At 50.2% G+C, this 25,346-nt stretch overlaps 2 protein-coding genes and 1 long non-coding RNA gene across 7 annotated transcripts; 1 reads left to right on the top strand and 2 right to left on the bottom strand.

Annotated features, from left to right (window-relative positions):
• Nucleotides 1-401: 401 nt before the first annotated feature.
• RPS9 (ribosomal protein S9) lies at nucleotides 402-7,920 on the top strand. 2 transcript variants are annotated; one of them, XM_064580902.1, is made up of 5 exons: nucleotides 402-493; nucleotides 667-782; nucleotides 878-1,000; nucleotides 6,684-6,870; nucleotides 7,666-7,920. In XM_064580902.1, the coding sequence occupies exons 2-5, from the start codon at nucleotides 686-688 to the stop codon at nucleotides 7,841-7,843; spliced, it is 585 nt and encodes a 194-aa protein (XP_064436972.1). In that variant the 5' UTR covers nucleotides 402-493; nucleotides 667-685; the 3' UTR covers nucleotides 7,844-7,920. The 2 variants fall into 2 exon arrangements, with proteins under 2 accessions (XP_064436972.1, XP_064436973.1); XM_064580903.1 differs by lacking the exon at nucleotides 878-1,000.
• On the bottom strand, nucleotides 7,914-10,067 carry LOC135362831 (uncharacterized). The gene is made up of 4 exons (XR_010408128.1): nucleotides 10,022-10,067; nucleotides 9,907-9,944; nucleotides 9,685-9,737; nucleotides 7,914-9,080 (listed from the first exon to the last, which is right to left on the bottom strand). It is a non-coding gene; the product is annotated as an uncharacterized LOC135362831 (long non-coding RNA).
• A 317-nt stretch (nucleotides 10,068-10,384) lies between these two features.
• LOC123856099 (leukocyte immunoglobulin-like receptor subfamily B member 3) lies at nucleotides 10,385-14,437 on the bottom strand. Of its 4 annotated transcripts, XM_045892227.3 has the most exons (7): nucleotides 14,060-14,437; nucleotides 13,802-13,837; nucleotides 13,349-13,633; nucleotides 12,896-13,195; nucleotides 12,385-12,669; nucleotides 11,784-12,083; nucleotides 10,385-10,569 (listed from the first exon to the last, which is right to left on the bottom strand). In XM_045892227.3, exons 1-7 carry the CDS (start codon nucleotides 14,106-14,108, stop codon nucleotides 10,433-10,435), a joined length of 1,392 nt encoding a protein of 463 aa, XP_045748183.2. In that variant the 5' UTR covers nucleotides 14,109-14,437; the 3' UTR covers nucleotides 10,385-10,432. The 4 variants fall into 4 exon arrangements, with proteins under 4 accessions (XP_045748183.2, XP_064436953.1, XP_045748184.2 ...); XM_064580883.1 differs by having other exon boundaries at nucleotides 13,802-14,437; XM_045892228.3 differs by lacking the exon at nucleotides 13,802-13,837.
• Between the last annotated feature and the right edge of the window lie 10,909 nt (nucleotides 14,438-25,346).

Genomic DNA, 25,346 nt, shown 5'->3' with positions numbered 1-25,346 from the left:
CCCGATTCCCGGTGTGGGGACGCGCGGGAGGTGCAGGGCACGCGGGCGCCCTGGAGGCCTGGCCTCTGCACCTGCTGCCCAGGCAGGTGCGCAGCCTGCGTGCGCAGGGCCCGAGGGGGGCGGGGGGGGGGTCCCGGCCGAGCCTCAAGCGGACGCCGCTCGGACGTGGGAGCCGCCGACCTCGCGACCGGGGAACGAAAGGGGCCTCCCCGCAAGGTCGCCGAGCCCCAGCCCGCGGCAGGACAGGCGCGGAGCCGGCGGCCCACCTCCCCGCGCGCGTGCGCCGCGCCCCGCGTCGGCGCCGCGCACGGTCGTCCAGCTCAGCTCGCCGCTCTGGCCCGACCTGTCGTCTCGAATGCGTTTCCGTCCGCCAGCGCCTCTTCTGATTGGTACAGGCGTGCGGCGTGCGCGCTGACGTCACCAGGGCGCATCGCTGCTATAAAAGCGTGGCCGGGCGGCGCGTGCTCCTCTTTCTCAGCGCTCGGAGCCTACGGTAAGGCGGGGTGTGGCGCGCGGCGCGCTCGTCGGGTGCGGGTCGCGAGGCCGTGCGGACCCCCGACCTCCTTTACATGGGTGCGCAGAAGAGGTGGGGGGCGGCGGGGCGGGACGGGGCGCGGAGGCGGCGCGGCCGCGGCCCTCACGCGCCCGGCTCGCCCTCCCGCGCAGGCGCGCGCGCGCGGCCAGCATGCCGGTGGCGCGGAGCTGGGTCTGTCGCAAGACGTACGTGACCCCTCGGAGGCCCTTCGAGAAGTCGCGCCTCGACCAGGAGCTGAAGCTGATCGGTGAGCGGCGGGACCCGCCTTCCGCTTCCGGGGCGGGGGGCGGGGGGCGGGGCCGCAGCCGGGCCGGCCCCGCTAGCAGCGCCCTCTCGCGGCAGGCGAGTACGGGCTGCGGAACAAGCGGGAGGTCTGGAGGGTCAAGTTCACCCTGGCCAAGATCCGCAAGGCTGCGCGGGAGCTGCTGACGCTGGACGAGAAGGACCCGCGGCGCCTGTTCGAAGGTGCGTGGGCGGCGCCGGCCGCGCGGGCGCGGGGCGGGGCTGTTGGGGCCGCGGACGTCGGCGTCTGTCCCGGGGCGAAGACGGAGCGTGATGGAACCACCGGCCCCCCGCCGACTGTGGGGAAAGTGCGGGGACGTCGTGAGGGGGCCCTGCGTGCCCTGCGCTCAAGCTCTCCTGGGGGTCCCCGGGTCTCCCGGCCGCCGCCGCCCAGGGGAGGCGTGGAGGTGAGCGTCCTGGGGGCGGGGCGCCGCGAGCTCCGTGCTGGGCGTGCGCTGAGACGGTAGAGGAAGCTCGGGCAACGGGGCCCAGCGTGACGGGCCGTGACAGGTAGGCGACTCCCGGTAGCGCTGGTGTGCAAGACGGAGCTCGGTTGGGGGGCGTGAGCGCTGCCGCAGCTGCTCTGCTGTCGATCCCGAATTGGCTGCCTTGCACCCGAGCTGAGGGAAGCTTGGTTTGTGGCGAAGAGCAGGAGGGGCGGGGATTCCTGCCTGGCTGTTCCCGAAGCCTTGGAAGTTACCGCTCTGCCTTCTCTCCCAGGGCTTGTCTAGGAAGGAAACGTGCTTCTTCTTTTTTAAGATTTTATTTATTTATTTGAGAGAGAGAAAGCACGAGGTGGGGAGGGTCAGAGGGAGAAGCAGACCCCCCGCCGAGCAGGGAGCCCGACGCGGGACTCGATCCCGGGACCCCGGGATCATGACCTGAGCCGAAGGCAGGCGCTTAACCGACTGAGCCACCCAGGCGCCCCAATAGGTCTTCTGGTTTTGTTTTGTTTTAAGATTTTATTTATTTATTTGAGAGAGAGAGAGAGCACATGAGAGGGGGGAGGGTCAGAGGCAGAAGCAGACTCCCCGCCGAGCAGGGAGCCCGATGCGGGACTCGATCCCGGGACTCCAGGATCATGACCTGAGCCGAAGGCAGTCGCTTAACCAACCGAGCCCCCCAGGCGCCCCAAGATTTTATTTATTTGACAGAATGAGAGAGAGCACATGAGAGGGGGGAGGGTCAGAGAGAGAGGCAGACTCCCTGCTGAGCAGGGAGCCCGACGCGGGACTCGATCCCGGGACTCCAGGATCATGACCTGAGCCGAAGGCGGTCGCTTAACCGACTGAGCCACCCAGGCGCCTCATCTTTCTTTTTTTTTTTTTAAGATTTTATTTATTTATTTGAGAGAGAGAAAGCACGAGGTGGGGAGGATCAGAGGGAGAAGCAGGCTCCCCGCCGAGCAGGGAGCCCGATGCGGGACTCGATCCCGGGACTCCGGGTTCATGACCTGAGCCGAAGGCAGTCCCCTAACCAACTGAGCCACCCAGGCGCCCCATCTTTTTTTTTTTTAATAAAGATTTTATTTATTTATTTAAGAGAGAATGAGATAGAGAGAGCATGAGAGGGGGGAGGGTCAGAGGGAGAAGCAGACCCCCTGCTGAGCAGGGAGCCCGATGCGGGACTCGATCCCCGGACTCCAGGATCATGACCTGAGCCGAAAGCAGTCGCTTAACCAACTGAGCCACCCAGGCGCCCAGGAAACTTAACTTCTACACGCGAGCGTGGGTGGGCCTTCCTATCAGAGGCTGAGGAAGGCATGGAGCTTGTTTAAGCAGTAACATGATCACACAGCCGAGAAAATTCAGGAATCCTCCCCCGCGGATGCTTGGGTGGGACTTCATCCCAAGATGTGGGGAGCCAGCCCCAGGCAGTTGAGGACAGAGGGATGTCGTTGGATAGAGCCGCCCAAGTCTAGGCGGAGAAGCAGTCTCGTGGCAGACTGGGCAGGGTCGAGCCGCAGGTAAGCCTGCAGTTTTTGTGGTTTCCTGTGTCAGAAGTGGAAGTTGCAGGGGGAAGGCAGCACCACAGGTTGTAGGCTTTCTGGCGAACGAACGCATTTAGCCCCCAGGACAGGAGGGAGGCGCTGCAAGCTTTGCCTGTGTCTGGAGGTGTTAGTCCCTGATACAGCCTGAGGTCTGGCCTTGCCTGCCGTGAGGCCTGCAACTTTCGGCAAGAAGCTTCTCCGATTCTTGTCTGTCGAAAAGACAGACTCTTAACACCAGTTGCAGCCAGCGTGTGGCCGGGGTTCATGGGGGGGGGGGGCTCTATCCTAATGGCAGCCGTAAGGAAACTGGTATTACGTCCGTTTCTCAGAACAGAAACTAAAGTAGCTCAGCGTTTGCCTTGTGCCATGACGACAAGGAGGGGCCTCTGCCTCTGAGGACTGTGCACATTGTTTTATATTTGGAAAACCTTCTTACTGCTCGGATTGTTCTCACTTTGGCCAGATGGAGCCCAGGTAACTTTTCAGTTGTTGGACCTATTCCTGTTGAAGGTACGAAGTTTTATTCAGTGTGCACTGAAAATTAGTTATTATACATATATAAGGCTTTCTTTGGTGTTGATGGAATGGCTGGGCCTCCCTATTTTAACAGTGTGTAGATGGTTCGAGGGTAAATGTGAAATGCGTTTGTTTTTTAATGATAGTGGTTTTATTTTACCTAGAAGTCTCCAAGTTGGGGATTTTAAACTTCAAATTCTTGAAGTTTCTGTTCTCTAGCATAAGGACAAAAAGGCATAATAAAGTGTCCTAGCTGGTAGATAATATTACCAAACTCGTTTTTTGTTTTTTTAAGATTTTTATTTGTTTATTTGACAGAGTGAGAGCACAGGTAGGGAGAGGGAGAAGCAGACTCCCACTGAGCAGAGCCTGATGGAGGCTCAATCCCAGGACCCTGGGATCACGACCTGAGCGGAAGCAGACACTTAACTGACTGAGCCAGCCAGGCGCCCCGCCCCAAACTCGTTTTTATTTGCCTGTTGGGTAGCTTTTGTATTAGTATTTAAACATCCTTGTTCTCTTTTAAGCAACGTATAATTCACAGACCACGTTGTATAGTTCCAGATGTGGACAGCATAGCAATTTGATATTCCTATATACTGTGAAATGAACACAGTAAGTCCAGTTAACCCCGTCCTAAAGCCTTTAAAAAAGATAGACTCCGGGATGCCTAGGTGGCTCGGTCAGTTACGCGTTTCCCTTTGGCTCAGGTCATGATCCCAGGGTCCTGGAATCGCACCCTACCTGCTTTGGGAAGCCTGTTTCTCCCTCTGCCTGCCGTTCTCCTTGCTTCTGTGCGTGCGCGCGCTGTCAAATAAGTAAAATCTCTCTTTAAAAGGAGATACACTCTTAGCAACATTGTAATATACAGTAAGTATAACTGGAAGTTTGACCACCCATTTCCCCTGTGCCTCTGGCAACCACCATAATGTATCTGTTCTCTGTATCTATGAACTTGAGGTGTTTTTTGGTGATGGTGGTGTTTTGTTTAGATTCCACGTATAAGTGAGACTATGGGATTTGACTCTGAGTTAGTCCACTTGGCATCATGCCCTCAAGGTCCATCTGCGTTGTTGCAGGTGGCGAGATTTCGTTCTTTTTAAGGCTTAGTGATACCCCAGTGTGTGTGTATATACTACCTCTGTTACCCATTCAACTGTCAGTAGATGCTTAACGTTTCCGTGTCTTGGCCACTGGAAATAATGCAGTGAACATGGGGGAGCTTCTGTCTTCCAGTTAGCACTTCAATTTTCTTTGGATAAATACCCAGAAGTGAGATTGCTGCATCATAACTTTTGAGGAACCTCCATACTGTTTTCCATAGTGACTGTGCCACTTTGCATTTCCACCAACAATGCACAGGGCAGGGGTTCCCTTTCTCCACATCCTCGCCAGCACTGTTGTCTGTTGGGTTTTAGATCTAGCCAACCTGACACGTGTGAGGTGAACTCACTGTGATTTTGATTTGCATTTCCCTGATCAGTGATGACGAGCACCTGTTCATGTACCTGTTGGCCATCTGTGTCTTAGGGAAAACATCTATTCAGATTCTCTGCCCATTTTTAAATTACATTGGAATTTTTGCTATTGAGTTGGAGTTGCTTGTGTATTTTTGGTGTTAACCTCATGTCAGAAACGTGATTTGCAAGCATTTTCTCTTTTTCAAGATTGCTTTGGGGTCTTTTGTGGTTCCGTACAAATCTTAGAGTTGATTCTTTGTTCTACTTATATGGAAAACGCCTTTGGTGGGGCGCCTGGTGGCTCAGCTCAGTTGGTTAAGCCTCTCTCTGCCTTCAGCTCAGGTCATGATCCCATAGTCCCAGGATAGAGAGCCCCACTTGTGCTCACACCACGCTCGTGCTCTCAGATGTTTAAAAAAAGAAAACCCCTTTGGAATTCTGATAGGGATTCCATTAAATTTGCCTATTGCTTGGGGTAATGTGGGTATTTTAACAATGTTTTTCCAAATATGAGCATGGAATATCTTTTCATTTTGTGTCTGCAGTCTTTTTCTCATCAATATCTATAGTTTTTAGTGTACAGGTTTTTTATCTTTTTGGTTAAATCTGTTTCTGGGTATTTTATGTTTGTTGATGTTTTGTAAATAGGAAGAAATCATGTTTTCTGCTCAGCATTCATCAGTGCAGAAAACAAAGCCATGTTATGACTTGGGGTATTGGGAAAGGTAGAGTGTATTTTTCCATTTTGATCCTGACTCTTTCCCATCGGCTGTGCTAGGAAAACTGTCACTTTACACAAAGTCATGGAGCTTTCCCTGGGAACAAGGAGTCATGATGCCAAGAATATTGGAAGTGCCCAGTAATACGGAGCTTGCTTGAATTGTTTTGCTGTAATTAAAGATAATGGCCACTTCGGGTGCCTGGGTGGCTCAGATGGTTAAGCGTCTGCCTTCGGCTCAGGTCATGATCCCAGCATCCTGGGATCGAGTCCCGCCTCGGGCTCCCTGCTCCTTGGGAGCCTGCTTCTCTCCCTCTGCCTCTCTCTGTCTCTCATGAATAAATAAAATCTTAAAAAAATAATAATAATAATGGCCACTTCGTAACAAGTGAAACATTCTCTTTAAGGGGGTGGGGATAGTTGGGTTTTACCCCAGTGACAGTGTGTTGATTAGCTGTGAGCCTTTGTGGTAATCACAGTGAGCATGAGCCTTCGGGCCAGGGTTTGCCCCCAGGATCACAAAGGCAGTCCAGGGTGGAGTTGTCAGGAGCTGTGGGCCCGGTGCAAGACCTCCTGTGCCTGGGGCTGCTGGGAAAAAGTCAGAAGCTGACATCTGCTGAGTTTTCTCTTGCCGTGCATTGTTAGCACATCCACACCATAATTTTTTTAGTGAAAACCACAGAATGATAAAGTGAATGACGATACTCAAACATGTGCCTGGCCTATGACTTTTCTCAGGTCTGGAAGCTAGGTACTGCCAGTCCAGTGTTACCACTAAGGAAGGTGGTTTAGGCTCAGATTTGACTAGTAGGGCTTTCCCAACTCTAGCGGGTTAGCTCTTAAAGCTCTGTGCTTCATTGTGGGAGTTTAGCAACAGCTGCAGAGTCTGTTGCAGGGAAACGTTAAGTCCTTTTCTGGGGATTGTCTCATTACTCTCCTGACATCTCCAAGGAAAGTTCTACTTCTTTCGGATGAGAACAGAGGTGTGTATGGTCACTTGCCCTCCTTGGTAAGAGTGTGGCCATAGTGACCTGCCTTAGGGTTGTGGGGGGATTGCAGGAGTCACAGTGGCCATACATTGGTTCCATGATAACGGAGCTCCTTAAGAAGTGGGGGATTCGAACCCAAGAAGTCTGAAGTGAGCCAGACACCTCAGTCTGTACTTCCTTCCCCTCCTACCAGGTAATGCACTGCTGCGGCGACTGGTGCGCATTGGAGTGCTGGATGAGGGCAAGATGAAGCTGGATTACATCCTGGGCCTGAAGATCGAGGATTTCTTGGAGAGGCGCCTGCAGACCCAGGTCTTCAAGCTGGGCTTGGCCAAGTCCATCCACCACGCCCGCGTGCTGATCCGCCAGCGCCATATCAGGTAACGCCTCTAATGGGCTCCCTGAGTCTGTCTTCTATCCCATCCCCCATGCTAAGTTCGCTGTCCTTACCTCCTATGCAGCCCTCAGAGGTGACAGAGGTGTGAACACACCTTGAGGGTACAGATTGACCCCTGAAAACAGCTCATGGGGTGCTGGGGACAGCCTCATCCCCCGCCCCGTAGCCCAGCGCAAGGGTCACTGCGGCCTGAGCCGTACACCTTGCGAAGGCTTCTTCAGGCATGCAGGCAACCAGACAGGTAACCACTCGGTGTGCCTAGTTGAGAGAGAGGTCGTCGGGCCTCAGCTGATGTGGGTGGGTTCATGGATTCAGCTGTCTCCTGTCTTCGCACACTGTCGTCGTTAACTTGGCGAGTGGACCACAGCCCATGGTCTGATGTTCGAGTGCCGGGACTACCGGATTCCACCTGGCTGGGGAGGGCAGATGGGTCTTTCATCTGGGTGCTCCGTTTGCCCTTTTTCAGATTTTGTAGAACAGAGTCTCAGCTGCCTCAAGGGACAGGGAGGCTGCTCCTTAGTAAAACCCCGTGTCTGGCACTTTGAGACTCAGACCCTGGAATTACTGGCTGCCACCAGCTCACCCTCCTTTTTGTGGTCTGGTGTGAGTTGGGTGATGGCTCAAAAGCTCTCCAGAACACATGGGTGCTGGAGGGTCAGGAACACCCTCCCGGTTTGTGTCACTGCCGCACCAGCCCTACCAAGTCCAAGCAGAGAGCAGTGTCTCTTCCCGCTGGGGCCCTATTCCCCCGTCCCCTCACCTGCTGTCCCCTCTCCAGGGTCCGAAAGCAGGTGGTGAACATCCCGTCCTTCATTGTCCGTCTGGATTCCCAGAAGCACATTGACTTCTCCCTGCGTTCTCCATATGGGGGCGGCCGTCCAGGCCGTGTGAAGAGGAAGAATGCCAAGAAGGGCCAGGGTGGGGCTGGAGCCGGCGATGACGAAGAGGAGGATTGAGCCCACCCTTCCATCTCCTTGGGGCGTGAATTGTCTAGTTTCCCAGTCAGATAATAAAACAAATCAACCCTTTGGAACTGGTGTTTATTGGTGTGTGTGTCTCCCTCCCTGCTCTGAACAGCCCCTGGTGGGAAGAGGCACAGGCTGGATCCTTGACCAGGTTCCGTCCAGCTAGTTCACACCTCTGAGCCTTGCCTGCTTAGAGGGGCCTGGGGAGCCTCCCAGCTGGTGTCCTTGCTGCCTGGGGCAGGGGTGCAGTCGTGAGCAGCACAGACATACCAGTTACTTCAGCGGGGACACCAGTGTTGGGGGAAATGCTCAAGCCAGCTATTGGCATGGGGGTGGGGAGATTCCTTTGCAGGCAGAGGAAGTAGCAAGTGGAGGGTCAGCCCAGTGTCTCTAGCCCTTTGAACCTTGACCCTGGCAAAAAGAAGTCAGGGTTAAGGTTGGCAGGAGCTAAATGCTGAACCTTGGGTTGGAGGTAAGGATGAAGTAGTTGAATTGGCGTTTGTTGGGGAGCACTGAACAAGCTGGCTTAAAGCTTATTGGTGTGGTTGGGAAGGGAGAGCTGAGGCACCCTGCTCCCCTCCCCCTGCATCTGGAGTTTGTGAACACAAGGTCAGGAGGGAGAGCAGCTTCCCTTTTCTCTGCCTTGTTGAGAGCTGTACCCGGCAGAGAAGGGGCTTGGTCTCCAGGAAACCGGAAGCCCTTGGCATTGAGCAACCCCTCATGGGCTGCAGCATTGCTCACGAGTCATCTGAGGTCAGTTGAAAGTGCCCAGCTTCAGTGTGATGGCCCTGGGTCCTGCAAAGCCTTCAGAAGATCCCCAGTTCTTGCAGCTTATGCTAGGTTCCCCCCGACACCACAAGGTTGCCACTTGGTGGTTAAAGGTCTCGGTGTTTCTCGGGGATCCTTCTAGACACAATAAGATCAGCTGTGCCATGATGGGAATTCAGGAAGCAATCAACTTCCACGAGGTCCCAGGAGTTGCTGGTGGTCTGTGTCCTGCCTCCAGGCTCTTTAGGTGGCACGCACTGTGGGCAGCTCCTGTGCCTTCCAGACCCCTGGAGTGGCCATATGGGTCTTTCCCGGGCTAGCGGATGGCCAGAGAAGCATACACGTTGGGCTCATCCGGGGGTTCCCCTGGTTGGGAAGGGGGTGTACTTGTCTCCTGTGTGAGGGTCAAGTAGTCCAGCTGGGCGTAGGTCACATCTTGAGGGTCTTCAGATACCGCAGCCTGGAATGGGGGGGGGGGGGGAGGCGTGTGGCTGGGGAGGGGAGGATGCACTCCCTGGGGGTCTAGGGACCTTGCTAGACAGGAGTGGCCTTGAGCCCGCTCTTGCCCTCCTTCAGTGTATCTGGGGAGGAGGGGTGTGAATTGGAAGTGCCTGTGGTGTAGACACAGGGAGTGGGCACGTGGGTAGTTGGCTGTGGGAACCGTGCTGGGTGAGGTCAAGGCTGGAGGCAGGAATTGAGGTGGGCCCAGCGCCCCCTGGCTCAGCTCCTTGGCCAGGGTGAACTGTGAACCTGCCGCAGGTGGTTGGGGAAAGAACAGAAAGCAGAAGGCTGAGCGAGGCTGTGGGACCACTTTGTGTGGAGTTGAGGCGCCTTCTCTGGGCCTCCACAGGCCCAGGGGGTGGTTCAGCCCTAGCCTCCAGCTCCGCCCACTCGAGGGTCCCAGCAGCCGGAGATCAGAAGAGGCCCAGGGGAGTGGGGTCGCAGCAGCGCAGAGAGTGGTGGGCTTCCAAAGGGAGAGGCCTGCTGCTGGGCGGAAGTCCACTGGGTTTACCGCGTGAGCAGGGAGGCAGGGGATGCCCCGGTCAGGGGCACAGGGAGCTCACCTGGCTGTCCAGCTGTGTGTCCTCCTCAGGCTGTGTGTCTTTCATGACCTCATCTGGTGGGGACAGAACAACGTGGCCCCCCCTCTTGCCAAGATCCCCAGAGAGGGTCAGTGGTGTTACAAGGCCGCGTGGAGTCCGATGCTGTCCCCCGCCTCCACTGCCCACCCGCGTGTCTGGGCCCGCCTCCTCCCTCCCCCAGGGCGGCCGCACGCTTCCCCTTACACAAGGACTCCTCCTGGGCAGTGGCCGCCGGACCGGACCTGGGGAGGAGACGGGGGAGTTAGCGGCAGCGAGGGGCCGCTGGCTGGCAGGAGTCGGGGCCTCGGGATGGTCTTACCTCCCGTGCAGGCCTCTGTCCTCAGACGCCTTCGCTGACACTGCTGCAGGAAGTTGGAAGTCAGCCTCAGGCTGCCCCCCGATCCCCGAACCCCGAACCCTCCAGGGCCTGCCTTAAGCTGAGGCTCTGTGTGGTCCCCGCCCATCCCCACATACAAGTCAAGAGAAAGCAGTTCTAACAATGAAAAACAAAGCTTGTGTGTGTTTTCCAACATTCCCTAAGTTCGAAAAGCCGAAAGGATAAAATATTTACACGTGTGCTCACGTGTACCCTTCTTCCTAGGGTTTCTCACTGGGAGATGCTGGAGTCTTTCTACACGGCCTTTCCCACCTCTCCGGCTTCCCTCTCTGGCCGCTGCCCTGAGCCCGCCCTCGGTCGGCCCACAGGACAGCCACCACCCCCTGGGGCCCGTCACCCCCTCCCCTTCTCACCTGGCTTCCTGCCTTTGCCGCGACGCCGGTGTCGGACCAGGAGGAGGCCGAGGAGGCCGAGCAGCAGGACGAGGGCCACCGAGACCCCGATGAGGACATACAGGTACCAGTGGGGACCTTGGGCAGGAGCCACACCATGAACGAGCCAGTGATGCCATTTAACTGAGCACCTACTGTGTGCCAGGCACCTGCTGGGCTCTGTGCATTCACCTCTGACCCTGTCAACGATCACGCAGCAGGGGATTGCCGCCCCTCCCGCCCACTCCACAGACAGGAAACTGAGGCACAGAGAGGTCATTCACATGTCTCAGGTCGCCCAGCGTGGGGGCGGCAGGGCTGGGGCTGGGACCAGGGCTGTGGGTTCCCTTGCAGGATTTGGGGTTTTTTCATGCTGCCCCCTTACCCTCCAGGCAGAACACCTGAGTGGAGACCTGTCCACCAAATCCAAGCCCAGACCCGTCTTCCCGACTGCACAGGCCTGACCCCCCCACAGGGGCCTGTGTGGACCTGGAGTGTGTGTATGCGTGAGGGCAGGCGGGAGGGCTCTGCCTCTCCAGAGATCCAAGAAGGGCCATGCTGAGGCTTTCACCAAAATCTCACAGCGGCCCTGAGGAAGGTGGCGGGAGGCCTGTTGTGCAGACAGTGAGCCTGGGCCACCGAGAGGGACATGACTCGTCCAAGAGCCCACAGCCGGGAAGTAGCAGAGCTGGGGGCTGATCGTGGGGGTGTGACTTCCAAGCCTTGCTCTTGCCCTGACTCCCCAGCTGCTCTCAGGCTGGGCCCCCTTATCTTCTGTGAAGGTGAACTCAGACACCTCCTGTGTGTGTCTACTCCCTGGCCCCGCCCTGCACAGGGATGGGGCCACCTTCTTGCCCTTTGCAATCAGATTTGCAATCGGAGGAACTGTCCCAGTGAGAAGGAACTTTTCTCGGGCTGTAATCTCAGGAAGTGGCTGAGGCAAGCCTAGGCTGAGCTCCTCCCACCCACCACCTCCCGACAGAGACCTCACTTACCCTCTGTGGGATGAGCGGTGCATCCTCAGAGCCTCCTGGGACCACCACAGGGAGGTGGGGGGCAGGTGAGGGGCAGGGGCTATGTGCTCCCCACTTCAGGGTGCTCCTCCCCCACCTGGGCTCCGCCCTCTCCCTCTGCCATGACCACCCCACCTGCCACTTGGCCCAGGCTCAGAGCCCCCGGGGGCCCCGTGGTTACCCCAGACACAAGCCATGCCACAGAGGGTGGCCTTCTGTGACCCCCTCACTCCCATCCCCGGAGGACAGGTCCCTGAGCCGACCATGAGGACAAAAAGGGGACAGGGCTGGGCTCCTCACCTGAGACCAGGAGCTCCAGGGGGTCACTGGGCTGGGACAACAGGTAGGGGGAGGCGCTGGATGAGCCGTAGCACCTGTAGGTCCCCCCGTGGGCTGAGGTCACAGGACTCAGGGTGAACTTGACCTGGTAAGGTTTCGCTGTGTCCTGCAGATGAAGGACCTGGGGAGGAGCCAGGGACCCCTCCTTGGACAGGTGGAAGGTATCCAACCAGATCTCAGAGCGACACTGCAGAGTCACGTTCTCACCCCAGGACACTGAAGGCCCCGGCTGGGCTGAGAGGGACGGTTTCTCATATATTCCTGGGGGAGTGAAGGTGGTGACGTGTAGAGAGCCACCCCTCCCCACACGCCCCTTGACCCTGGGCTGGGGGACCACCATCCTCTCTCCAGAGACTCTGTGTGGGACCCCTCTCAGCACCTCTTGTCTCTCTGAGAGGGTGTCCTTTATCTCCATGGCCCTCACTGTCCCTTTCTCAGTCCCTGTCTCTAGACCATGTCTCCATATCAACCTGTGCCCGTGACCCTTTCCCTGGACCCCATCACCCAGGGGCAACTGTGGTCCCAGGCCCTGAGTCGGGACATGGGGCAGGGGGCTCCTCACCTGTGATCAGGACATCCAGAGGGGCACTGGGTGCCGACCACGTGGAGGAGAGCTTGTGTCCACAGTAACAACTGTATCGGCCCCCCCCGTGCGTGGAGCTCACAGGGCCCAGGGTGAAGTTGGGGCTGGGTTGCCCATCTAGACGCTGGGGAGCTCTGAGCTCCTCATCCTTGGTCAGAGCGAATCTGTCGAAGCCAGTCTCTGAGCGACACTGGAGGGTCAGGTTGTCTCCAGACTGCAGCAGGGATCCCGGCTGGGCTGAGAGGGAGGGCTCCCTGTAGACACCTGGACAGAAGGGGACAGTGGCACTGAGGGGACTCACACCCCACATTGGCCCAGGGCCTGCAGTGAGGCTCTTAGGTGTCCCTCCCAAGGCCTCCCACCTGTGGGTCTGGCCCCAGGACGACCTTGTCACCCACCCCCCATCAACCCCAGGGCTCCACGGGGCATATGGCTTAGGTCAGTCGTCTGGGCCCAGGAGGTAGATGGGGTGAAGCAGGGGCCCGCTCACCTGTGACCTGAAGGTGCAGAGGGTCACTGGGCTGTGACCACAAATATGGGTACGATTCGTGAGAAGTGTAGCATCTGTAGATTCCCCCATGGGAGGTGTTCACAGGGCCCACAAGGAAGACTGCCTGGTACCTCTCACGACGGAACGTCATTTCCAGGTATTGTGTCACATCAGCTCCCCGCTCCTTCAGCAGGTGGAATGAGCCCAATTGCCACAGTGAGCTACAGGAGAGGGACACATTACCTCCCGAGGCCACCACAAGGGCTGAGTTGGCTGAGAGGGAGGGTGCATCATACACTCCTGAGGGAGAAGGAAAGAGCTGTGTTATAGGGACATCACCCCATGGACCCCCTGTCCTGTGGACTGTGAGCGAGGGGTCCCCCTGAGGTCACACTCTGTTCCCTTCTGTCTGGAGGAGGCCCCCAGGGGGAGGGGACCAGCTCCTGCTCTCACCTGTCACCACCAGGGCCAGGAGGTCACTCCGCTGTGACCAGCTCTTCCCTCTCTGATATGCACACCGGTATCGCCCTGAACTGTGTGAGCTCATGGATGCAAAGTAGAAACTGGCCCTATCGCTGGAATCCTCTGAGGTCTTCATGGGCAAGGATTCATAGATCCTCTCTTTATACAGATAGTAGACATCAGCCCGCAGAGACGCCTGACACCAGATGGTCACAGGGCTCCCCTTGGTGACCATGGGGCCAGGATCAGCCCAGATGGAGGGTTTAGGGAGGGTCCCTGGAAAGGAAACAGATGGAGAGTTGCAAGGGTGCCCTTCTCTCCTCATTTTCCCACCTGTCACCCCAAGGCCCTTCCCACACTGGTCACCATCAGCCCTGACCCTCTGTGACCCCCAAATGCCCAGGGGGTTGTTGGGCAGAAACAGGAAGTCTGGGGCAGACTTACCTGCCCGTGCCTGGTCCCACAGGCCCCGACACAGCCCTGGAAGAGAGTTCCTGTGAGTGCGTCCCCCACCCACATGTAGCTGCTCCAGGCCTGGTTTGGGCCCCTGGGCACCGGGGTCACATCTGGGGCTGAGGACACTCCTTCCCCCAGAAGTTCTGCCCCCACTGATCCTCCACAGTCCTGAGATCTCCCAGGGACCAGGACCTGGGGGCTGGGGGGAAGGACAACCCCATCCCTCCTCGTTTCCAGAAAGCTCACCAAGGTAGAGAAGGGCAGTGAGGGTCAGGGTCCCAGCGCTGCCTCCCATGGTCCCCAGCCGTGCAGAGTCCTCAGAGTGTGCTGGACGGACAGATGCACAAGGTGTGACCCAGCCCAGGCCCCGTGTTGCTGGTCACGGGTCCCAGATGGATGGCCTCACAGGAAGGGGGACAGCCCCTCCAGGGCCTCTCTCTGCTCTCCCTGAAGGGTGGCCTGAGAGCAGCAGGTCCTGGGACTGTTCAAAGCAGACGTGAGTCTCCCCAGACCACACTCACTCTGCCTCCTCCCCACCAAGCCCAAGTCCAGAGAACAGCACTGGTCCCCGCACATGAAGCTTGGGGAGGTAGGGTAGGGTCTGGGAGCCAGCCCACTTCCAGTTCCACTTCTGCCCCTTACTCACACAGAGGCTGTGTGACCTGGGCTATGACACTTCCCTTTCCTGAGTTTCTGTAAATGCAAATTTTCATCCTTCCACCACACTGACAATCAACCAGTGACCACATCCAATCATGGCGCCAGGCACTGGAGATTCATTGGTGAGGGAGCAGACTTGTTCCTTCCCTGGATGCACGGGGCTGTGATTAGTGATAATAGACAATATAAATATTTAGGTGGGAAACAATTCTATTATAGCCTTATAAGATTCTTCCAAGTTGGAAGAAAAAGGAAAACGGAATCATGAGAATCATAATGTGTAGACATCATACAGTCTGGGTCCTGGTTGTGAGGGGTCCTTCTGGGGGATGGAGTGATGGAAGGCAGGAGCTGGGGTTTAGCACAGAGATGGGAGTGGGGGGCATCCTCAACCAGAAAGATTTGAGCTGTTCTCAGAACTGAGAGCAATCAGGAAGCCAGGGCCTTGTCACACAGGATTTTGAGCATCATGCAAGCATTTGGGATTTCTACTTTAAGGCAATGGGAAGATTTTAACCAGCAGACAGTCGAACAAATTTCTGTCTGGAAAAGACTAACACTGTAGGAAATACAATTAGTGGTCAAACCCCAGCATTCGTCTGGTCCCCGGGTGGTGTGTTGATGAGTAATTAAGCTGTGTATGTAGTTTTCTCATTTAAGTCTTACCCAAACCTATCACACAAAACACATGTACAGTTGAGCAGAATGAGCCAGGATGGTAGGTTGAAGAGGAGTTGGCCAGGTTCAGATTGGCTGAGGGGGCAGCCCGAGAGAAGGCATGGAATTGTTAATAGCTCAGTTTGCGTTGCTTGGGGAGGTGTTTGGGTTGGAGTGTGAGTTGTGTTTGCTGGCGCTGGTGGGTTTAGTTCTAGTCTGATGGTCATAGCCTTGAAGATGAGATGGTACAACTTAGATCTTTCTGCAGCAGAGTGCGGGCGGGTTTTGAGTTTCCCACAGGATCAGACCAGCCTGGTGATTAAAAGGATCCTCTGGAGGTGGTGGGAGGAATATACTGGGGAGAGGAGAGGCCTAGTTGAGGAGCAGGGGGGAGGCTGACGGGCTGATGCACACAGGCTTCTTGAGTTCTTTTGATGGGTTGGACGTTGTTAAGAGGGTCTCAGGGGCCTGGTGGTGTGTATCTGGTGAGTGGACATGAGCGCCAGAGCACGAGGCTATTCCACCCCCTGTCTGGTGCCTGGAGGAGCCAGTGGGGCCACCCCAGGAGGATGACCCAGGGAGAGGCAGACATTGGGAGGTGCTATGAAGACATTGTCATTTCTCAGAAGGAAGCACAGCCTTTCCTCCTGCCCTGGGACTGTAGATTTTCTTTGCCCCCCACACTTCCCTTCACTGACTTCCTTGTTTCTGTAAGTCAACACCATCTTTCTCTTCATCACTCCTTCTAAACTTCCAGTTCATTTCTGCCTCCTCAGGGCTCCGTCCTCCCCTGGGCAGAGCTCTCCATCCCATACTGTGAATTCCTTCCCCAGGCACGGGATTAAGGGCATGGGTTGAAGGCAATTCAGAGATCGAATTGAAATTAGAGCTGAAACACTGTCATTCTTTAGCAGATACTTCCCCTTTCTGAGTCTCCCGTTCCTCATAGTGACGACATAGTGGCCTCTCCCCTCAGGATTGTGTGGCTCCATCTGGGGTGGTTTCATGTGTGGCTTGTAGACACTGAGATGCCTACAGTGTCAGAGCTCATATCACAGGGTCATTGAAGGCCACAGCCAACATCCACTCCCAGCACACAGAAATGCCAGATAAAGGTTTGTAAGATCCATGGCCACAGTTAAATTAGAGTAACTAAAGTGCCAGAAATGCAGAGTGACTCCCTAGACATAAGCAGAGACCAACGCTGACTGGGCTTGGTCATGGGTCCCAGAGATGGGCCCCAGGACCTGGTTTGCTGTGTATGTATGGAGACAGGTGGCAAAGCCCCAGAGGAGACACAGGGTTCCAGGTGTGAGGTTGGGAGCTCCGAGCCTGCTGCCTGTCTGAATAAGGACTGCAATATCTCCACTCCCCGATCTGAGGTCACACCCAGAATTCAGCTCCTTTCGCCAGGTGTGAGCGAAAAATATTCAGTGCAATATGGGCAGGTATCAATGTAGCGTGGAGCTCAATTTTGAATGCTCCATGCATTGCCGGCACCCTGAGTTTGGAACACCTACACATCGTGAGTCTGAAGCACTTGCAAGCTAGTCACTTGTTTAGGACTTCACAATGCAGGAGAATGGGGGTGATAACTTCTGTGAAGGGTTAGCTCAGTGGCAAAATGACCAAGTGTATGTGATCAACTATGCCATGAAAAATAGAGTACAGACCCAGTCACTGTGGGAATTCCCAACAAAGGCAAGGGAGATAGATTGAAAATTGGGAAGAGATTTAAAAATAAGTATGCTTTAAATCTTCAAACAGAAGAAGATGTGACATTCACGATACAAGAAGAGCTTAGTGGAAAAAAGGGTGCTAAGGAAATTTCATAGATAAAAACTCATTAATTGAATAAAAGGATTCAAAAGATCTATTCCATAATAGACATTAGATAACTGATCAGAAAACTGGGGACTTGGAAAATGAAACTCAGGAAGTATCCCAGAATGCAGCTGAACATCATAAAAATAGAAACCAAAAAGATAAAATCTGACACATGGAGAATAGAATAACTAAGTCCCAAGACACATCTGTCCTTTATTTTAGTGGAAGAAATGAGAGAATGATCAAGTGACAGTAATTAGGTATTGTTGTTAAGGGTTTTTTGGAAGTGAAACCAGACAAATGGCCAACATGGGCTATGAAAGCTGAACTGTTACTGGGAGCTACATCCTCGAAAGCAGGTCAAAATGTCAGCTAGTGGGACTCCTGGGTGGCTCAGTGGGTTAAGCGTCTGGCTTCAGCTCAGATCATGATCCCAGGGTCCTGGGATTGAGCCCTGTATTGGGCTCCCTGCTCAGCAGTGAGCCTGCTTCTCCCTCTGCCTCTCCCCCTGCTTGTGCTCTCTCTCTGTCTATCCCTGACAAATAAATAAAATCTTAAAAAAAAAAAAAGTCAGTTAGTACCTACCCAGGTTGACAACCTGCTCAAACAAACAAAAATCCACATTCCCCAGAAGATTTTATCAGAACCCAGTGTCTTCCAATGTAATATTCAAAGAAACAGGAAAGTCTCAGTAACACTCAAAGGAAAAAATAATCAACAGACACCAACCCTGAGTTGACCAACAGTTTAAAGCCATTTTTTAAAAGATTTATTTATTTATTTTTGGGGGGGAGGGGCAAAAGGAGAGAGAGAGAGATCTCAAGCAGACTCCCTGCTGAGCTCGGAGCCCAATGTGCAGCTCCATCTCATGACCCTGAGATCATGACCTGAACCAAAATCAAGAGTCAGATGCCTAACTGACTGGGCCACCCAGGTGCCCCTAAAGCCATTTTTATAATCAAGCTTCATGAAATAAGGACAAACACTCTTGAAATAAGCGGAAAAAATAGACTTCTCTCAGCAAAGAAATTATAAGAGGGGGAAAAAAGGAAATTTTAGAACGGAAAAATTCAGTAACTGAAATTAAAAATTCCTGTGTGTAATGACAGAATGAAGATGACAGAGGCAAGAGTCAGTGAACTTGAAAACAGAACAAGGGAAATTACAATCTGAGCAGTAGAGAAAAAAGATTTTTAAAAATGAACACAGGGGCGCCTGGGTGACTCAGATGGTTAAGTGTCTGCCTTTGGCTCAGGTCCTGGTCCTGGGGTCCTGGGATGGAGCCCCACATCAGGCTCCTGGCTCAGTGGGAAGCCTGCTTCTCCCTCTCCCTCTGCCTCTCCCCCTGCTCATGCTCTCTCTCTCTCTCTCTCTCTCTCTCTGTGTCTCAAATGAATAAATAAAATCTTAAAAAATAAATAAATAAAAATAAAAATGAACACAGATTGAGGGATTTGTGAGACAATTTATGTAATTGATCTGCCAGCAAAAGGAGAATGCTATCAGTGAAGAAAAAAAGTTTGAAGAAATAAATGTCCATTTTACAGATTTGTTGAAAGTCATACATTTACATGTCCAAGATGCTTAGCAAATGAAAAATAGGATAAGCTTTAAAAACCATGCCTACCTACATCATAATTAAACTAGTCAAAACCAAAAAAGAAAAAAAATAGAGAAAATGCCACATTATGTAAAGAGGAAAAACAATTTGAATGATTACAGATTTCACATCAGAAATCATCTTAGTGGGGCACCTGGGTGGCTCGATAGGTTAAGCGTCTGCCTTCAGTTAGGTCATGATCCCAGGGTCCTTGGATCCAGCCCCACGTCGGGCTTCCTGCTCAGCAGGGAGCCTGCTTCTCCCTCTCCTTCTGCCTGCTGATCCCCCTGCTTGTGCTCAAATCCCCCTGTCTCTCTAATAAATTTTTTAAAATCTTGGGAAAAAAAAAAAAGAAATCATCCTGGTCAGAAGATTTTTTTTTTATGTTATGTTAGTATGAGAGCCAACCTAGAATCTTTCTGGATATATTGTTCAGGAATGGAAGCAAAATAAAGTCATTCTTAGAAGAAGAAACATGGGGAGAATTTGTTGCCAGCAGCTCTGCTCTACCAGAAATGATAAGGTAAGTCTTCAGACAGAAAGGAATTAATTCTAGAGGGAAACTGGGAAGTTCAAGAAAAAGGGAAGATCAAAAAAGGTAAGTAAGTAAATGTAATAGCATACTTCTCTCCTCTTACATTCATTAAAATATGTCAGGCTGTTGAAAGCAAAACTGATAAGGTCTGGTGAGGTTTGAATATATGTAGATATAGTACAGACAACACCTGCAACATAAGGGAGTGAGGGCAAAGGCCCTATACAGTTGTAAGGCTTCTATTTTTTCTGAAAGAGGTGTAATATTAACTCTATGTAGACTCTGAAATTAGGTGTGTATAATATCTACAGTAGCCATTTTAAAAACAACATACAAAGAGTTATAGTTAAAACACCAATAGATAGGGAAGTCTGGGAAATTCAGTTGGTTAAGCATCCAACTCTTGATTTCAGCTCAGGTCATGATCTCAGGGTCATGAGGTCAAGCCCTGTGTTGGGCTCTACAGTGGGCATGGAGCCTGCCTGAGATGCTCTCTCCCTCTCCCTTGGCCCCTCCCCCCTCTCAAAAAAAAAAGACACCAATAAATTAAAATGGAATACTTAAAAATATTCCAGAAAGCGAAAGAAGGCAGGAGAGGGAAAACTGAAGAACAAACAATAAGTGGGGGACAAACAGAAAGCAAACAGTAAGATGGTATAAATCTAAAATCAACCTTATCAGTAATTGTATTAAATGTAAATGGGGAAATCACAATTAAATGGCAGAGATCATAGGACTGGATTAACATCACCAAGACCCAACGATGTGCAGTTTACAGGAGGTAAAGGATAAAAAATATATTTTGCAAACATCAATCAAAAGAAAGCTTAAGTGGCTGTGTTAATTGCCTATGGCTGCTGTAACAAATTATCGTAAACTTGGTGACTTTCAACAACAAAGATTTATTGTCTTACAGTTCTGGAGGTCACAAGTACAAAATCACTGGGCTAACGCTGAGGTGTCATCAGGGCTGCTTGCTTTTGGTAACTCTCCAGTGAGAATCTGTTCCCTTGCCTTTTCAGCTTCCAAAGGCTGCCTGCAGCATATAGCTCCTGACCCCTTCCTTCCATCACTGCAGCCTCTTGATTCCGTCCTCATATCCCCTACCATTGACTCTGACCCTTTGGTCTCCCTCTAATAAGAAGCCTGTGAATACACTGGGCTCACCCAGATAATCAGGGTAATGTTCCCATCTCAAGCTACTTAGTCACATTTACAAAGTCCCCTTGGCCTGTAAGGTAACATTCTCACAGGTTTCAGGGATTAGGGCATGGACACCTTTGGGAATTGGGAGGAAGTTGCAGCTTTCTATCTACCACAGTGGCCATACTGTCCAAGACAGTATGGTAAAAGATACCAGATCAAGTAGGCTTTTGAATAAGAAAATTATCAGAAATTAAAAAAAAAAAAGAGTCAATTCACGAAGAAAACAGTAATCCTAAATGTGTATGCACAAAACCACAGAGCTTCAAAATACACAAAGCAAAAACTGTCAGAAATGGAAGGACAAATAGGCAAATCAACAGTTACAGTCACGGACTTTGACACTCCTCTCTTGGTAACTGATAGAGCCAGCACCCAATCAACAGCAAAAAGCACAATCTCTTCAAGTGAGCGTGGAATGTTGGCCAACATAGTTCATAGCCTTGGTTACAAAACAAAGCTTAACATTCAAAGAATTCATATCCTATATCGCTTCTTTTCACACCCTAATGGAATTAAAGTTAAAATCTATTACTAGAAGGTAACCTGGAACATCTTCAGCTCTTTGGAAATTAAACAACACACTTCTAAATAATTCATGGGGCAAAGAGGAGCTCAAGGAAAATTGGAAAATATTTTGAACTGAATGAAAATGAAAACAGCATTCTAAACTTTGTGGGATGCAGCTAACATGTGCTTGGGGGAAAGTTGGAGCAGCATATTCATATTAATATGAATAACTCATATTAAAAAAATTGTTTCTAGTCACCTACACTTCCATCTTAAGACACAAGAAAAAGAGCAACTCACCCCAAAGTGAGCATGATAAAGGGCAGAAAACAATGAAACCAAAAACAGAAAAACAATGACAAAAATCAATGAAACCCACTGCTGATTCTTTAATAAGACCAAAAAAATTGCCTATGCCTAGCCAGGCTAATCATGCAAAAAAGGAAGACACAACTTGCCAACATCTGGAACAAATGACAGAATATCACTACAAACCACACTGACATTAATAGGACCTAAGAGAACACTACAAACTGTGCCCCAAAATTTGGCAACTTGGATGGTCCAACTCATTTTATTTTAGTATAGTTGACACACAATATTACATTAATTTTAGGTGTATAACTTAGTGATTTGACAAGTTTATACTTTATGCTATGCTCACCAAAAGTGTAACTATCTATCACCTGTCCCATCACATCGCTATTACAGTATCATTGACCATGTGTCCTATGCTGTGCCTTTTATTCCTGTGACTTACTCATTCCATAACTGGAATCCAGTATCTCCCATTCCACTTCACCCATTTTGCCCATCTCTGCTCCCCTCTGGCAACCATCAATTTGTTCTCTGTATTTATAGGTCTGATTCTGCTTTTCATTTGTTTGTTTGTTTTTAAATTCTGCTTATGAGTGGAATCATATGGTATTTGTCTTTCTCAGTCTGACTTATTTCACTTAGCATAATAGCCTCTAGGTCCATCCTTGAATGGACCAACTCCTGAAAGACACAAACTACCAAGACTCATTCAAGAAGAAATAACCTTAATATTCCTTAAAATATTAAATTGCATTTGTAGTTAAAACACCTTTCCAACAAAGAAAACTCCCAGCCACAATGTTCTCACTAGCACAAACCACTGAACATTTGGTGAAAAAATACAATTCTACACAATCTCTTTCAGAAAGTAGAAAAGAAAAGAAAACTTTGCAAAAATTTTATGAGCAAGCATTACTCCAAATTCAAATCAGACAAAGACAAAGACTAGGAAAGAAAGCTGCAGACCAATATCCTTCAAAAACATAAATGCAAAAATCCTCACCAAAATATTGGTAAATAAAAGCCAACATCCAAGTGTGAATTATCCCCAGATGACAGGTTAGTTGAACATCTGAAAATCAATAAAGGTAATCCACCGTTTTATTTTTTTTATTTTTTTATTTTTTAAATTTTATTATGTTATGTTAGTCACCATAAAATACATCATTAGTTTTTGATGTGGTGATCCATGATCCATTGTTTTCATGTAACACCCAGTACTCCATGCACTCACTACATGCCCTCCTTAATACCCATCACCAGGCTAACCAATGCCCCCCCCTCTAAAACCCTGTTTATTTCTCAGAGTCCATAGTCTCTCATGGTTCATTTCCCCCTCTGATTCCCCCCTCCTTCATTTTTCCCTTCCTTCTCCTAATGTCCTCCATGCTATTCCTTATGTTCCACAAATAAGTGAAACCATATATAGTTGACTTTCTCTGCTTGACTTATTTCACTCAGCATAATCTCCTCCAGTCCCATCCATGTTGATGTAAAAGTTGGGTATTCATCCTTTCTGATGGCTGAGTAATGTTCCATTGTATATATGGACCACATCTTCTTTCTCCATTCATCTGTTGAACGGCATCTCGGCTCTTTCCACAGTTTGGCTATTGCAGACATTGCTGCTATGAACATTGGGGTGCATATGGCCCTTCTTTTCACTACATCTGTGTCTTTGGGATAAATACCCAGGAGTGCAATTGCTGGGTCATAGGGTAGCTCTATTTTTAACTTTTTGAGGCACCTCCACACTGTTTTCCAAAGTGGCTGTACCAACTTGCATTCCCACCAACAGTGTAAGAGGTTTCCCCTTTCTTCACAACCTCTCCAACATTTGTTGTTTCTTTCCCTGTCCATTTTTGCCATTCTAACTGGTGTATGGTGGTATCTCAATGTGGTTTTGATTTGTAATCCACCGTTTTAATAGACTAACAAAGAAAAAACACATCATGATATAAGTGCATGCACAAAATTTGATAAAATACTCAGCTATATGGGAATAGAAGGGAACTTCCTTAATCAGATAAAGAGCATCTATGAAAAACCTTTAGCTAATATCATACTGAACACTTTTACAGTATGAAACAAGTCAATGATACTCTCACAACTTCTATTCAGAACTGCCTAACAGTAAAGCAAATGAAAGGAATAAAAAGCATACAGATTGAAGGGGAAGAAATATCAACTGAACTTTATTCTATAAATTAATGAGGAACAATTGGAAAGCAAAATTAAAATACTATTATAATAGCTCCAAAAACTATACAAATGTAGGGATAAGTATAAGTATAGATGTATAAGATCTGAAGACTAAAAACTATAATACTTAGCTAAGAGAAATTAAAGAACTAAAAAAAGATACCACATTCATTGATTGAAAAACTCAACATTGGGAGCAGCTGGCTGGCTCAGTCGGTGGAGCGTGCAACTGTTGATCTTGGGGTTGTGAGTTCAAGCCCCATGTTGGGCATGGAGCCTACTTAAAATATAAATAAATAAACAAACATAAAGAAAAGACTCAACATTGTCATTAGGAAGAATGAAATCTTACCATTTGCAACAACATGGATGGAGCTAGAGTTAAGCAAAATAAGTCAGTCAGAGGGGCACCTGGGTGGCTCAGTCATTAAGCGTCTGCCTTCGGCTCAGGTCATGGTCCCAGGGTCCTGGGATCAAGCCCCGCATCGGGCTCCCTGCTCCGCGGGAAGCCTGCTTCTCCCTCTCCCTCTCCCCCTGCTTGTGTTCCCTCTCGCTGTGTCTCTGTCAAATAAATAAACAAAATCTTTAAAAAAAAATAAGTCAGTCATAGAAAGAAAAATACCACATGATTTCACTCATATGTGGAATCTAAGAAACAAAACAAAGGAGCAAAGGAATAAAAAGCGGGAGACAAACCAACAAACAGACTCTTAACTATTGAGAACTGATAGTTACCAGAGGGGAGGTGGGTAGGGGGATGGGTTAAATAGGTGGTGGGGATTACGGACTGCACTTGTCGTGATGACCCTTGGTTGATGTATGAAAGTGTTGAATCACTATATTGTACACTAATATTAATTACACTATATGTTAACGAACTGGAAGCAAAATAAAAACTTTTAAAAAAAGAAAAAAAAAGATTCAATATTGTCAAGGTATCGGGTCTCTCTAAACTGGTAAGCAAGCCAAATCAAAATCCCAACTAGCTGGGGTGCCTGGCTGACTCAGTCAGAAGAGTGTGTGACTCTTGATTTCAGTATCATGAATTCCAGCCCCATGTTGGGTGTAGAAATTACTTAAATAAATAATTTTTTTTAAAGCCCAACTATCTCTTTTAGCAGTTGACAAGCTGATACTAATACATATGTGGAAACATAAAAAGAACAATAATAGCACAACAGTGCTGAAAAGGAATAAAACTGGACATCTTCTTATTCCAAGACTTTCTGTGGAAGGAAGAAATGTAATGGATGGTGTGGTATTTGCATAGGGATAGGTAGGTGGAAAAAATAAACAATAGAGATGCCAGAGGTAAACCCACACATATATGATTGATTGACTTTTTTTTTTTAAGATTTTATTTATTTATTTGACACAGAGACACAGCGAGAAAGGGAACACAAGCAGGGGGAGTGGGAGAGGGAGAAGCAGGCTTCCCGCCGAGCAGGGAGCCCGATGCGGGGCTCGATCCCAGGACCCTGGGATCATGACCTGAGCCAAAGGCAGACACTTAACAACTGAACCACCCAGGTGCCCCTGACTTTTAACAATGAGACAGAAGTACTTCCTTGAGGAAAAGATAATCTTTTCAACAAATGTTGCTGGAACAACTAGATATCTATTTGGGAAAAAAATGAACTTTGACCTTTACTTCACACCCTCACCATACACAGTAATTCACATGAAATGATCATAGACCTAATAGCAAAAGTCAAAACCATAAGGCATCTTAAAAAAAACAATTTAAAGATCTTCACAACTTTGGATTAGACAAAGATTTCTTAGCAAGGTACAAAAAGCACAAACAACAACAAAAAGATTTATTGAACTTCATAAAATTAAAAATTTTTCTCTTCAAAAGACAGCATTAGGTAATGGAAAAAACAAGCCAAGACTGAGAAGTGTGTGCGTGTGTGTGTGTCCGTCTGATAAAGGATTATTTGTAGAATAAATAAGGACTTTTACAAATAATACTAAAACCCTCCCACATGAGCAAAACAATTTGAACAGACATTTCTCAA

The sequence above is a fragment of the Mirounga angustirostris genome, unplaced genomic scaffold (genome assembly GCF_029215605.1).
Source record: "Mirounga angustirostris isolate CCGP_5_RB_7025 unplaced genomic scaffold, mMirAng1.0.hap1 SCAF_16, whole genome shotgun sequence".
Lineage (NCBI taxonomy): Eukaryota > Metazoa > Chordata > Mammalia > Carnivora > Phocidae > Mirounga > Mirounga angustirostris.
Note: the sequence above shows the minus strand (reverse complement) of the source record. Positions and strands in the feature narration are given on the sequence as shown.

Excerpts from the sequence above, each read along its gene's own strand:
- RPS9 (XM_064580902.1), top strand. The coding sequence starts at position 686 with ATGCCGGTGGCGCGGAGCTGGGTCTGTCGCAAGACGTACGTGACCCCT. Across the intron at positions 783-877 it reads CCAGGAGCTGAAGCTGATCG|GCGAGTACGGGCTGCGGAAC; the intron begins GTGAGCGGCGGG and ends CTCTCGCGGCAG. Across the intron at positions 1,001-6,683 it reads CCCGCGGCGCCTGTTCGAAG|GTAATGCACTGCTGCGGCGA; the intron begins GTGCGTGGGCGG and ends CCCTCCTACCAG.
- LOC123856099 (XM_064580883.1), bottom strand. The coding sequence starts at position 14,108 with ATGGGAGGCAGCGCTGGGACCCTGACCCTCACTGCCCTTCTCTACCTT. Across the intron at positions 13,634-13,801 it reads GTGGGACCAGGCACGGGCAG|GGACCCTCCCTAAACCCTCC; the intron begins GTAAGTCTGCCC and ends TTTCCTTTCCAG. Across the intron at positions 12,670-12,895 it reads TCTGCACCTTCAGGTCACAG|GTGTCTACAGGGAGCCCTCC; the intron begins GTGAGCGGGCCC and ends CCTTCTGTCCAG.